Source organism: Talaromyces amestolkiae, assembly GCF_001896365.1.
Source record: "Talaromyces amestolkiae strain CIB chromosome Unknown scaffold2.1, whole genome shotgun sequence".
Lineage (NCBI taxonomy): Eukaryota > Fungi > Ascomycota > Eurotiomycetes > Eurotiales > Trichocomaceae > Talaromyces > Talaromyces amestolkiae.
In genome coordinates this window covers 508,117-522,420 of record NW_024468038.1, presented here as the reverse complement: position 1 = coordinate 522,420, position 14,304 = coordinate 508,117, and the positions used below count along the sequence as shown (strand labels likewise).

At 46.9% G+C, this 14,304-nt stretch overlaps 5 protein-coding genes across 5 annotated transcripts; 2 read left to right on the top strand and 3 right to left on the bottom strand.

The window, feature by feature from the left end:
* Positions 1 to 868: 868 nt before the first annotated feature.
* Positions 869 to 1,233, bottom strand: BHQ10_001468 (uncharacterized protein; the record flags this gene model as incomplete). The annotated part of the gene is made up of 3 exons (XM_040873507.1): positions 869 to 923; positions 979 to 1,061; positions 1,123 to 1,233. The coding sequence occupies 3 exons, from the start codon at positions 1,231 to 1,233 to the stop codon at positions 869 to 871; spliced, it is 249 nt and encodes an 82-aa protein (XP_040729973.1).
* Positions 1,234 to 1,619: 386 nt separating this feature from the next.
* BHQ10_001467 (uncharacterized protein) lies at positions 1,620 to 2,462 on the bottom strand (the record flags this gene model as incomplete). The annotated part of the gene is made up of 1 exon (XM_040873506.1): positions 1,620 to 2,462. One exon carries the CDS (start codon positions 2,460 to 2,462, stop codon positions 1,620 to 1,622), a length of 843 nt encoding a protein of 280 aa, XP_040729972.1.
* Positions 2,463 to 5,290: 2,828 nt separating this feature from the next.
* BHQ10_001466 (uncharacterized protein) lies at positions 5,291 to 6,043 on the top strand (the record flags this gene model as incomplete). Its single annotated transcript, XM_040873505.1, has 1 exon — positions 5,291 to 6,043. The coding sequence occupies one exon, from the start codon at positions 5,291 to 5,293 to the stop codon at positions 6,041 to 6,043; it is 753 nt and encodes a 250-aa protein (XP_040729971.1).
* Positions 6,044 to 6,331: 288 nt separating this feature from the next.
* BHQ10_001465 (uncharacterized protein) lies at positions 6,332 to 11,612 on the bottom strand (the record flags this gene model as incomplete). Its single annotated transcript, XM_040873504.1, has 3 exons — positions 6,332 to 9,891; positions 9,941 to 10,180; positions 10,925 to 11,612. 3 exons carry the CDS (start codon positions 11,610 to 11,612, stop codon positions 6,332 to 6,334), a joined length of 4,488 nt encoding a protein of 1,495 aa, XP_040729970.1.
* Positions 11,613 to 12,039: 427 nt separating this feature from the next.
* Positions 12,040 to 13,634, top strand: BHQ10_001464 (uncharacterized protein; the record flags this gene model as incomplete). Its single annotated transcript, XM_040873503.1, has 2 exons — positions 12,040 to 12,902; positions 12,959 to 13,634. The coding sequence occupies 2 exons, from the start codon at positions 12,040 to 12,042 to the stop codon at positions 13,632 to 13,634; spliced, it is 1,539 nt and encodes a 512-aa protein (XP_040729969.1).
* Positions 13,635 to 14,304: the final 670 nt, after the last annotated feature.

The window sequence follows — 14,304 nt, the reverse complement described above, 5'->3', positions numbered from 1 at the left end:
AACTTTTTCAAATTCCTCTCATGCACAGGAGCGATGCTGTCGTACATTGGCCTTTTGCCGGATCCTGGATGTCTCGGCTACTGGGCTGGTATGGTATAGTGCCTTTTCACCCAGCCCATGATCTATTCTTCAAACCGGATTGACCTTGATCGTATGATTCCAATGTTGAGGCTCTACCAGCGTACCGGTTAACATCTGATGCTGGAAGTGCAGTTCGGAATATGTCCATCCAAGTTGGGATCGCAGTCTTGCACCTATCGCCGAATGATGCATGTGCAATAATGATTGGGCTCACCATTGTTCACCCACGGGCCAAGTAGTATTCCAGTTGACTTGAAGGAGTCTTACAGAAAACCGAAATTGAGCTTCACAGCAGGTTAGTGTATCAGACCTTCCTCTACTCTTCAAGTATCCACAGGCATTTTTCGTACTTGGCTAGCACAGTTAGGTGTTGCTCATTGTGGTCTGGATATGAAGTTCGATTCTGGGAATACAGGGAGACATGCTGGATCGATATTCTGGAGTGGTTTCGCCAATCTAAATTTTTGGATCGACCCAGTGTCCGGCCTTGGAGTAACCTTCTAGGGATCTGTTTAATCCTGTCGTGACATCCAGCAGGTTGAATTTGGGAATGAATTAGAGGAAATGATATACAAAGGCTTGAAAGAGGACTGTAATCTCCATTTCAACGTTAACAATAACCCCTCTCAAGAGACAGTTTACAGAATACACCTAGCCAGTTCCTGAGGAATTTTATGGACGGATCAATCTCTTTAACAATACATTGCTCGGAAGTTACTATTAAAAACATCATATGTCGTTATCGTGTCAATTCGTCCCATCAGCTCTGACATGAGATATCAGTCATTCAACCATATCGGACATCCCGAACCGTCCCCTCATTATCGACGTGAATGTTGAGTCTGTAGAATTGAGTCAGCATTGAGACTGTTGAACTAACACAAATCTAGTACATACCGATCAGGGTTATGGTCGGTCGTTGACATATCATTTGGCCCTATGACACGATGGCTGGAAGGCAGGTCTCGCTTTGCGAATGACTACATAACCGATCGTCAGCAACAATTGCAGTAAAAGGCTAGACAGGAGAGAAAACTGCACCACTTCATCGCTTGTAGAATCGGACAGCTTCTTGCCCATGAGCTTGTCGAGCCAGTCATTCTTTTTGTCTCCGGTCAAGGAGGAGTTGATACCTGGTACGACGAGAGGCATGATGATTGTTTATGTCTGTTAAAAAGATAATTTAAATGAGATGTATTAAGTTGAAATACTTGATCGAAAGTAAAAGACGATCGAACTATAGAACATTATATAGTTATCGATAAAAGAGTTGCCTGGTCAATGACGTCGGTGTTTTCCCCATATGGAGGGGTGATGTCACTCTAACCCTAATCCACCATCTGCATCGGATTTGCCCTACCACATGTCCTCCATGTATCAAGAACAGCGAGTCACCGCAGTTATTAACATAGGATAAGAACCAAGTCTCCTTACGGTCCTTACGGTCCTTACGGAACGGCCCGGTCTATGAGGGAAGTCTTGTGCAGATGAGTCGTAAAATTTGTACTAATGCAGCGGTTGAGACATAATGCAAATTATCAAGACATGATCATCTGAAGAGATCCGAGCAACGTAGCCACCAACATATATGAAAACGGAACATTAGAACCAACAGCAAAGTTCTTCTTTGCCGGCGAAGATGTGGCCGTAGCACTAGCAGATGTGGTAGCCGTTGACGCTGCGACTAGGCCCTTCCAGGTACTCGAGATATTCGCCACCCTAGCCTGGTCCAAGGTGACAGCGCAAGGGTCGCCTGTACCATTATTGGTCACCACCGCCGAGCAGGAACTGTTCTTAGCTGCCGTGTTGATCTGATATACAGCGCCTAGTTGCGGACACTGCCCTGTCACGTTCGTGAGGTTGGGCTCTGGATCGTTGAGGTTAATATTGAAGAAGAGCGTTCCGAGCATGCCTAGCCGAGCGGAATCGCAGGGTCCGGTATCGACATCCCACTGTATATTCCACTGCAGAGCGTATACGGAGCCGTGTGGATAATAGGGCCCGTACTGCCATTTTTGCACGTCTGTTTGGTTGACGAGGATGTATGGCTCCGTCGTGGCATTGCCAGTGGTGAAGTAGACGCTCGCGAAATCATTTAAAACGCCGCCGGGCTCCTGTAACTCGCCAACGTTGCCATAGGGCATGATATCCCATTCAAAAGTGAAGGGCCCGATGGCAGCGGCTGCTGTCAGGTTCTGCAGAGCGAATACGATGGGAAGCGACTCGGTGATGTTGTAGGTTGCATTGTGAATAGGAAAGATAATGTCTACCTCTATACCCGAGGTATTTGAGGCAGAAGCGGGCGAGTTGGTAGTCGCACTGTAAGCCAGAGGGATGTAGGTGATGCCGGCAAGCGCAATAAATCGTAGCAGGCGTGTCATGTTTGCGATCAAAACCCAGTATATCTTCACTTTTCATATATCAGCATCCAGATTGAAGATTGAAATTCCACGATGACTTCCGCATAGAAAGTGTTGGAGTACACAAGTGTGGAGTCGTAAAAGATCATCAGCGCCGTTTTGAAGATGTGAGGCTCAATTACAAGAAAACTCAATCTGGGGAATTAAAGGGGTTCCCTCTACATAGCCACAGAGTATTTATTTCTGACCAATGGCCATGTCGGTTTTGGGGTGTCTGAAGTGGTGTGACATAGAGTTGATGGGCTTGACAATGCACTACTACCGTAGTAGTAAAGCTCTTCCTCTAGCTTCATGGATGCATCATGTAGAGGCTGTCATTGGTCAAGAAAGATCTTGTTAAATATCCTGACAGTTTGCGATCATACTATCAAGAGTTATATCTTAATAATTAATGAAGCGCTTGACCAGAGAAGTCACCTATACTCAATGTCCCAGAGACTGTTATCAAACCCCAAAGCCCCTTCTTCTCCCAATTGTGAAACTGTATAACGGCCTGCTTAGCTGCAAGACTATTTAGATAATACCTGTGATAGAACATAGTTGATACACCTAAGAAGTCGAATTATTGATAAAAACGACCTCAGTAGACTGTTGGAAATCTCCCAATACCGGCTGAAATATTGCTTGAGACAGACTGCAATAATTTGCTAACGATGAGAGCTCTTGGTCGAAAATGCCACTGCCATCAAGCAGCTACCTACATATTTCATGTATTGTTCGCGGCTATACAGCGTAAGGTGTTAGAATTCTTAATTGCGTGACACCCCTCCTTTGCGCTCTTCTCCAGACCGGAAGCGTGTGGGGATTATCGTAGATACCTACTTCGCGACCGCTAGTCCAGCGCTGAACCCATCTTCGTGAAACACGAAGCCCGTACAGGCACCCATATAGCTGACGTTGTCAGTCTTGTTGAGTAGATCTAAATGGCGTGGTGCCTGGGCACCTGTAGAGGGAATGATAAGGAGGTAACAGATGCGCTTGCACTGGATTGTATCGGGCTGTCGAAGAGGGTTCAGAGTGACGATGACTCGACCGGGGCAGATGGTCCGTCCACCTTATGCCATAAAACAGAGAAAGCGATATATTGAGTCACTGATAAAAGCAGCATTTCGAAAAAAGAGTGCTATTTATGGAATGGGATTTGAGTATCTTTTTCATTCATATCTTGAGGCAATGCCGTAGAGAGCAGCATCGTATCCGTTAATAGGAGCCGATGGATAAACAAATCTCTCCTTCCTCATGCGATACCTCAGAATCGCTATATCCCCCCTCAAATAAAAATTTAAGATGCTTTTCGTGGATTCTACATAAGTAGTTGTAGGGTCTGCCAATCATCAATGTACACAATCGTTCGCAGCAAGCTGTGGGCGAGCGAGGCCTTACAGCTCGTATGGGATGATGATGCTTACCGAGCAGATCACGGAGCTCGTCAGCTTCAGCCAGGGAGTCTACTGGCGCTTATTATATGAGCTCATAGGTCCATCACATATTTGGACTATGATCGGTGGTTACCATGTGGCGTGGCTTACGAAGTACGTAGTAGATCGATGAGTGTGGTTGCGCCTTACCATGCACATACTCTGGACCTTCAAATCATACAGAGACGATTCTCTTCGGAACAATTATCAATATCAAACACGCAATCGAAACCAGCTAGAAGGACCACTTGGATATAATTGGCTATCTAATGATAGAAGCATTAGGGCACAAGCTTGGACCAGACCGCGGCTGGACTTAGCCCTAATTTCTTCCGCAAAGGCTGAGCACCTCAGCACCAGCCCCGTTGCCATTTGAGCCCAAAATAATCAGAGTTCGTACGACTGCGGGTACGAAGTACTACATCTTACTCCTCCAATGGCTTTTGATTTGACGTATCAAGCCCAAACTAACGATGAGAGCCTTGGTAGGAGGGGACTTTTGGGCTTTGAACTTTGCTGTGATTCTTCGGTTCTATTGCGGATGAACATGAGGGAAAATCACAAGAAAGCGGATGTCTTGACACCGATTTCAGCAGCGACAACTCCTCCGTTCCACAAACGACAAATAAAAAAGCAGCTTGCCTTGACTCGGTGCACTCGCTAGGGATCATTAATGTGGAGGCCAGTCGACGGCCTAACCAACTATCCCGCGGCGTAAGCTTTAGCCTTCAGGGAGCGAACGAGCTCCGCCCTGCGTGTCTCTCCACTTAAACCATTCAATAGCGAGTGGCTTGGAAGTTAGAAGTCAGAAGTCAACAAATCGAAAAAAGTAACCAACAAACTTCGCCCTTTTGCAAGCCAAATCTATCACATTTGGAATTGTTAGCTTGGAACGTGATCGGTGAAGACACTAAATTTAAACTCTATTGACGGCTTAGCTATTTGTCCCTACTTCCACGCAGTGCTAAGCACCAGGACGTAACTACCACGCGAATGATGGCTCTCAGCCTCACTGTACCTAAATCACTAGCTCTTATGCGTTTCATTACGTACCATTGTTATTCGATGCACTGCGTTTGTTCGCAGCTAGTAGCTAAGAAGGTTTGGTCAAAATTTAGTTTCGGAGTCAACTGTGGAAGACAATACATAAAGGGCTGTCGGACCTGCAGATCAAGCTTTTCATAGCATTGACAAATCTATTCGATCGACTGTTCTTGTGAAATACTGGACATCTACATGTATATGATTGTTGTGGGTGCGATTTAGCATATACCAAACCCAAGGCCCGCGCCATAGACGAAATAGTTGCTATACAGAACAACTGAGAGAACCACTCGACTTGCTTGTCTCTAGATAAAACATACCGGTAGTATGCGTGCATCGACGATACTGCTCCTCGGAGCTTCTACCATTTCCGCTGTTCCATTATTCCTCCGCGCGCCGTCAACCCTGATATCAACCATCAACACTCGAGATTCAACCGACGACAATAACACAGACAACAACAAAGTTCCCCTTGCCGGAATCATAATAGGATCCATCTTCGGCACCGCCCTCCTCCTCTGTCTCATCGCATACCTCGTCAGCCACGACAACTGCATCACACGCCGCGGATGGTTTAAACGTCGTCGCGAGAAAAAGATAAGCAAGGGATCATCGCAGCATCTGAACGTACAAGACGACGAAGAAGCGCTCACGAAACGCGCTTCATTTGCTTCGGAGCGGGAATCGATCATGTTCAGCAGGAGTCGTGCGTCTTCACTCAACTTCGCGGTGGTCGAGGATGTGGATCATTCGCAACGTCGAATGTCGTCGCAGGTCTATGTATTGCGAGACGGGAAATATGTGCCCGTGGATCAGACGGAAGCTGAGCAGCGAAAGGGACTTTTGAGTGGAAATGAGATGGCCGAAGTCGACATTGTCTCGTCGTCTATGGATCGTAGTAGTGAGCGTGCGTCGCTGACTAGTATTCCTGTTATCGTTTCGCCGCCGCTGGAAGATACGCACACAGATCAACAGCATGATTATATGTCACGGACGGGGCGTGATAATCGCTCTTCAGTGGCTTCAGTTGTGTCGGCATTTCAAGAAATACTCCCGGACGACCCCAGGACCCATGAATGAATAATTATGGCATCCGCGATTTAAAGTAACAACTCCGGAAGTTAGCTTTGGCTTTGGCTTCAACGTTCGTTCCTCTGTTCCTTCCTGTTCACAATGCGCTGGCTGTATCGATGCTAGACGTCGAATGTTTTCATGAATTCTTGCTTCATTTTCGTTTCTAGCCTTTTAGACGATCCTCCTTTATATACCTAGATACCCTTTCCACGAGAGAAAATGTCAAATAAAGGTTCTTGTGATGACAGAAGCTGTAGAAGAAGTAATCATTCAATTTCTATGGTATAATTATCATCATTTTGTCGAACCTGGCAATAGGGGCAAGTCCTTGATATTCCGTAGACAGCGTTCCAGTCGGTGCCCTCGTTCTTTCTCTTGCACGACGGTAGCCCTGACAAATGCTCGAATAGCGTCTCGCCCGACCTTTTCTCTCCAGGAGGTCCAGCCAGCGAGCTCACTAACCACCACATCCTTATTCCACGATATCTCGCGTGATAATCGCGATGCCTGAGCTTCCGATTCATTTATTTTCTGCTCGAGCTCTCGTAAGTTCTTTTGTCTCGATTCCTCAAGAACGGAAAGGTTGAGATTAAACTTCCTTGGTAGCGATGAGGATGCTAAAGACGAGCGTGATCGTGACAAATTGCGATTCGTAGATGAAAGTGTGTAGATTAGTCTTCCTGGGCGGGAAAGTGCACTCAGCACTGCCGTGGTTGTGCTTTGTATAGATGTGATGGCTATGAGGAATTGAAGGAGAGGAGATGAGTCTGAAGAAGATGTGCTCATAGCAGCGGCGTATTGAGAAAAAGCATCAATGTGTGAGACGGGGATTGCGTTAGATGGTGGCTTGAATGTTGACAGAACTGATGCACAAAGACTGGCCGCATCCCCAAAGTCAAATGCTGCATGTTGTGCCGAGTGTCCCCGCCGTATGACGCTCCGTGTATTGGCATGGACGGCACGTACAACTTCCTGGGCATGAGCTACGAATTGTTCCGTATCCTTAATACCATCTGTAGTTATGGGCGGATAGTCATCGTAGATGCTTTCATAAAGCACCGAGGCTTTGCGCTGCGATCTATCAATCATCATATCAGGTTGCAATTCTGGCATGAGGAAGAATTCCCAGAGCATTTCATGAGTAGCAAATGTCGGGTGTGTTAAAAGAATTCTTAGAAACTGATCAAGACGACCTTGCATATCATGGAGAATGGCGCGAGATGGCTTTGAATGGATTTGGAAAGGACTTCGGGACTCAGTTATGCTCGGAATATAAGACGCCGGATGCTCGACTGCAAGACATCTAGCCAGGTGTTCAAAGTCGGCAAAAGACCGCCGACAAGTGGTAATAGTGTAAGTCGTGCCGTTAATTGATGTCGTGTCAGAAAATGCCTGGGCACCTGATTTCAAAATAAATCTCACAGTAGCGTCTTCAACAAAAAGAGAACGCACAACTGTAGTGATTCGGCCAGTGATATCTCCAGAACTCATAGGAGGATTTAAGAACAAGATCATGTCGTCAATCCTGTTTCGTACTTCATCATCTTTTGCAAGTTCAACAGCTGTTAGACCTCTGCTCTCTGTGATGTGTGTATCAACTCGAGGATCAGCAAAGAGTCTTCGCATCAAATCAACTCGACCATATTTGCTTGCCACCATCAACGGAGTAAATTTCCTGTCGTTCGTAGCATTCGGATCGCAATCACACTCAGCTAGGATTCGTGTTATAATCTCAGGATCGCTAACAATATGCAAAAGAGTGTTGCCTTTCAAGTCAACGTGGTCACCTATCCTCAGAGGTTGTCCATCATCCTGAGCTCTTTGTGCCACTGTCAGGGCCTCATTGACCATGGCTTGATAATTAATATGATCATATGACCTGCATATTGCGAAAAGAGGCGTCTGCCCATGCTTATCCTTTTTCTGCCAAGGTAAAAGACTTCCTAGCGAAGATATCAGATAAGGAGCACTGAACAGGTAGTGTGCAACTGTCCGTCCTCGAATATCTTCTTTTTCTAGATAACTGCTGATTGTATGGATATCTGCTTCAGTTAATAGAAATTCTGTGATGATGTCGACCACCTTCCTATTCGCATGTTGAACAGCTGCACTAAGCAGTGTGGTGCCGTCACGATTCGTATCCTCAAGAATGACATCGATCGAATAGTATTCTTGCAGACTAAGCAGATATTTCAGAGCTCCAGGTTGATGGCTTTCAACTGCCATCATTGGCACTGAATCGCCAGCAGGATCGTGCGTATGGCTCAGCGTTTCAATTGAGGTATCGCCTTCAATGCCGCTGAATGTCGACGCATTAGTTGTTGTTCTGGATAGTAAAGAGATCATAGATGAGCCTGATATACTGCTGACGTCCATGGAGACCCTTTTTCGAGGTCTTTTATCAGTGTTATTTGAGCTTGAATGCGCCCAAGTTTGGAATGGAAACACATGAGCTAGAGGCGGAGGCTCCAACGGCGAGTCTTCCACCTCAGTGTCTGCATGCGGTTCAGGCGAGTTTCCATTAGCGAGTGCAAATCTGATAGATTGTTGTTCGAGCGGTGGCGTTCTGATTGCTTTTTTGTTCAATGCGTCGGGGTCAGGGTCTATATTATCGTATGCAGAAAAATCATCATTATTCTCATCCTCATTTGGCTCTAGAATCGATCTGATATCTCTCGTGTTGCCAGTCTTTGTAGCCTGCCAAAGTCGCTTGTTGCGCGCGCTGGCCTTGCGAAGTGGAGCGTAATCGCTAACCAAGTAGGTCAACACAGCCTCCAAAGTACTTAAAGCGTAGCCCATCTCTCCACTTTCAACATCATCAACGAAAATGAAATGTTGCATATAGAGAAGTCGAGCTTGAAGTCGACGAACTTGAGACCTGATCACCACAACGAGGAGCATGGATACCAGAATGTCTGCGTTCACTGTAAAAACAGGCGGTTGCTTCTCCGATGAGTCCAGCGATCGATCCGATTCATCCGCTACTGTGACGGCCTTGATAGTTGCCAACAGCACGTCAAGCATATCCTGAGGACAGGTCGCATCATTCATTTTTCGAAATGCTTCTACACCTCTACTCAGCCGGTTCATTAGTTCCTTTTTGCCGGCGAGACCTCCTTCTATAGCGATACCGACCTGAGAAACATCGATGTGCTCAATTTGTCGGATCCTTGTGTCGAGTTCGACATCCTCAGTTCGACGAAAACTGCAAAGTCGAGGGAACAACAGCGTCTCGTGAACCTGTTGCGCGATATATTTCTCGATTAGTCGCTCCACCAAAGGGCCGGTTAAGTCGGTGGTAGCTCCAAGAAGCGAGAGCTGCTGCTTGTCCACTAGTCGGAAAAGGTCAATTGCAGCTGTGACAGCTGTTTCCAAACTACGGCGCATTAGATCTTCATCATCGGCGAAGTATTCGTCGGAGTTGAACGGCAGTCGATCTGCTTGCGAATGGTCGGTCCCTTCAGGGTCCCACTGTTCGGATTTGGATGGAGAAGACGGCGATTGCGACGGAGGTGGTGGTAAAGGCTTCCCCAGCTCTTTGCCAAATTCGCGAAATAATCTGTCAAGGCCCGGCTGCATTTGTCTCGCGATCATCGGAAAGTGCGCCAGGAGCTCTGCAAATGACTTGATATCCCGTTTCTGCACACTCGATGTATCTCCGGCATTTCGATTGGGGGGTTCACCGTCGTTTCCTTGAATGTTTCTCGAAGGTACGGCCGGGACTATTTTTCCAGGATCGTAGGTGCCGATCAGCGGCTTAGATATGTAATATATCAGCCATGGTTGTGAGCTATGATTTGGCGTGTGATAGAGGACGTCCGATATGATTTGCGCCTGACAAAGTGATTTGAATCCTGGCATTTATTAGCCAAAGGTTAACAGACCTGCACTAGAACCACCCACCTTTATTGCTATAGACCGAGTTCTCCTTGACTATTACCGTACGGCCGTTGACAGTCGTTACTTGCTTAGCCTTGGCCCGCGTATCTCGAGCGTTGGGAGCGTCTGATTTATGCGATGGACCAGGCGGGTTCGGTATTCGTAGGACATGGCTTCCAAGAAACTCTTCGGAGGAGACGAGATCAGAGTATAGTGCGTTAGAGTCTCTGTCTCGCGATCCGAATAAGGACTCTGTCGTGGGAACTAAGAGCACCTAGGTCTGATTAGAATCTCTGAAAGTGTGCGTAAGGGCGATCGCGCATACATGGTTTTCGACCGGGACACACTGTCCAGGGACCGTGCTTCGAAAGAAGGCACGGAGGAATGGATTTAACGGGTGCATTCAAGCAGCATCGGAAAATCCGTAAGGGTGTCACAGAAGCGTCAAGCTGCGCTGAGGCAGTTTGAATGGACAATGTTTTGTTTGTTGCCTGATAGCCGCGAGTAGAGGGTGGTTTCCCGTCTCGACTCGGTGGGATTGAGCACAGCGGAAGTGCCGACAAGTAATCTAAAATGATATTTTGGGCGTCATGAGGAATACAGAATTCCAGTGCTTAGTCGTGAAGGATTCCCATGGCAGCGAGTGGTGCAGCAGGTGAATGATGATGCCTTGTCTTGTCTGCGAATGTCTCGTTGAGAATCACATGTCGCGCTAAGCCATGTTTGGAAGGCATGACCTGAGCTTTTGTCCCTGACTCTACGTTGAAGTGCAAGACTTATACAATTACATTTTGCGTTCGCCATCAGAAGAGAGAATGAAATATTACATGTATAGTACAGATTGAATAGGTATAAGCCCGTTGATCTTTCCTCCTAGTACGCCGTGCTTGATGTTTTCTCAGCTCTGACCGAGACCAAAAGTATCCCAAGTACACACACAATATTTTCCGAGAAAGATACTGGAACCCCTTCATTAACCCAGTCTGCGCACATGTCTGCTTCTCGTACCACCAAATTTGATCGTGGTATTGTCCGTGACACGCGTGACTAACGGCCGAACGTTTCGTCCTTCGTTTCCGAGCAGCACCTTGATGAAAGCTTCGCGGCCCATGCCAAAGCCTTTGAACACGAGTGTGATTCCCTTGATCTCATGTAACAAGCCCCGTTCCTGGATTTGTGCGAAGACGTGCGAGGAAAGTTGATAGGCTGGATCGTAGCCCGAGCGATGAGATTTGCGGAATCCGATATTACCACAGCCGAGCGACATAATAGGATTCCCGTTCGGTCTTGTAAGTGTGATTATCGTGTTGTGTTTGTGGGCATAAACGTGAAGATTATATGGAGGCGCACGATTGTTGTATGCCTGATATGATTCCTCCTGTCGTACCCTCAACCCATCTGCGTAGGTACCAGCCTTCTGACCAACCGTAGGTTTCTTGGCGGCCATCAGACGAATGATGCCAGCAACTGAGGAATCGCTCTTTGAGGACTCGATAGTGGCTTKCTGGCTTGGTTTGAGAGCATCGGTTTCTCTCTGGCGACGGACAGCAGAGTCTCGTGTTGAATTAAGGGGTGCGTATGAGGAGGAGGCAGTCGACAACTGAGGACAAGCCCCAATTTGCGATAATGGCGACCGGGTACCACGACTGAGCCATGGTATGGTGTGTTCAACGGTATTTAACAGTCGAGCCTTCATGATGGGGGTTCTGGAGAGGATATGGCAATCAAGCAATTGGTGTGAGGTCACAACGAAGGCCCGATATTACGGCTTTATAGCCGTAGAATTTGCAGCCAATTCGTGGTTGGGAGGAGAGCAGAGACGGTGCAGTTATTTTGGACGGCTTGCTGAAGAATTTACGACTTGTCGAGAGAAGACAATAATTATCCGTCCCGTAAGCCGGGAGGTGAGTCTTGGCGCTGAAGCATCGGGTTTAGCTTTTCAGGACGAATAATATTTTCTCCGCCACAACCCCATAAAGTCTTCCATCAAGACATCCCTCGGCCATTCTCGCAGTCAGCTCCTCAAACACACAGTGTACATTAAACCGCTTCGTCTGCATTAATTCGACGAGGCATTGCCGGATTTCACTGTCCCGGCCAAACACTTCTTTCCTTCGCCGAGGATGATCCAGCCGACAAGATTTGGTCCGGCGATCGCAGCGCGGACAGCTACACTTTTACCTGGTCGAGCGTACCTTTCGCGGACATCAAATGATCAGTATAGGAGGCTTAGCACACTATTGAGCGACGCCCGGAGGACGCCACAGTCAAGTACCTCTTTCGAAACCACAATTTTATCTTCTGTATTACTATCTCGACGAGCTCTCCATTCTACCGCGATCCGAAGCCAGGAACAAAAGGAACAAGCGCATACGAATCACAAAAAAGCCGAAACCGAAACCGAATCCAAATCCGATAGCGAAAAGAATAAAGAAGGTGAAGGCGAGTCTTCTCAAGAACAGAAGAAAAAAGACGTTCCTCCTCCTCCACCACACGGTGATAAAACCCCGTGGCAAGTCTTCACCGAAACTCTACGATCTGAATTCAAAAAATCCAAAGAATGGGAGGAAGGTACCAAAGCCCTTGCATCATCCGCACACACCTTCACCGAGAGTGAGTCGGTCAAGCGAGCCCGTGCTGCTTACGAGGCTGCTTCGACTACCGCAACCTCCACCACATCAACCGCTTTGAAATCCACTGGAAGGGCTATTGGACAAGGAGCAGCTTGGACTTGGGAGACTCCGGTAGTCAAAGGACTGCGTAAAGGTGTTTCTGCAACTGGAAAGGGCATTGAGAAGGTCACCCGACCAGTCAGGGAGACCGAAGCTTATAAGAGTGTCAAGGAAGCTATCGACGATGGCAGTAGCTCTCGTTATGGTGGATGGATTGAAAAAGAAGAGCGTCGTCGTCAAAGACAGTTGCGTGAGGAGAACGAATTGAAATCCGGCAAATCGTCTCGACTCGAACCTATGGAGGAAGACCCCAAGTAAGTTATTGCTGTATCGTTGTGTAAATCATCACTTTACTGATTGACTCCTATAGTGCCGGCACGAACCTTACCCTTCATAAAGACTCGGCTTGGAAAGAATCCTGGAAGGACTTCCGCGATAAGAGCCCAGTGATGCAAAGACTATTCTCGCTTAAAGATACATACAATGAATCCGAAAACCCTCTTATTTCCACAGCCCGCAGCATCTCAGATCGTGTGGCAGGCTTTTTCGCCGAAAACGAAACCGCCAGAGTCATCAAGAAGTTTCGTGAGATGGACCCGAGCTTTCAGCTCGAACCATTCCTACGAGAGATGCGCGAATACATTTTGCCAGAAGTTCTCGATGCATACGTCAAGGGAGATATCGAGACTCTCAAACTGTGGTTGTCTGATGCTCAATTTTCGGTATACTCCGCATTAGCACAACAATATACAACGCTCGGCATGAAGTCTGATGGTCGTATTCTGGACATCCGAGGTGTTGATATTGCCAATGCTCGTATGCTTGAGCCTGGCGATATTCCTGTTTTCGTCGTCACTTGTAGAACTCAGGAAGTCCATGTCTACCGCAATGCCAAAACGAACGAGCTTGCTGCAGGAATGGAAGATCGTGTTCAGCTCGTCACGTATGCCATTGGTGTTACAAGAATTCCTGAGGATGTCAACAATCCCGAAACCCGAGGATGGAGAATGATTGAATTGCAAAAGGCTGCAAGAGACTATATCTAAAGAAGTCTGTTCAGCCTCATCTTCCCAAAAAAAGATCACACAAACATTCGAGAGCCGTCATGTCTCACTATCAAAACCAGCACCTCTCCATTGCGTTTTCACTCATGCGTTTGTAATATATCGTCTTTGCATACTAGATATGGTTCGGGTTGGGGTTTTCCTGCTTCAGAGGAATCATTCTTCACTATTTCGACCGGTGTCAGCCTTTTAATCTTCTCCATGTATTTTATACATCTTCTGTCTATGTCATGAGATGTCAGCGTGATTGCATTCGATTTTTCGCCCTTTCTTTTCTCATCATGTATTTATTCCTCTGATCTCCTCTCATAGGTGTCGCTGTCATAATTGGCGCTTGGGATTGGCCATTTATGTTTGTTTCTTTTAATGTTTGAGACGATACGTGCAGTGCAAGAAAAGAAGTACCGTTGATGGTTGACCTGAGCGAGATGTTTGCCGGTTCTAGGCATGCTTCATTACGCTTCATCTATCTACAAAACTAGGTATTCGCTTGAAGTCTGAGCCTCGCTACAGCTTTGTGCTCTGTATTTTACCATTCCCGAGGCTCATGAAATTTTGAACATTGAAATTTAGTGCTTGGTGAGCTACGTAGATCTTGGACTCGAGGTCTGGCTGAGTGTTTTCACAGATTGAGATTAGATGGACATGTTAT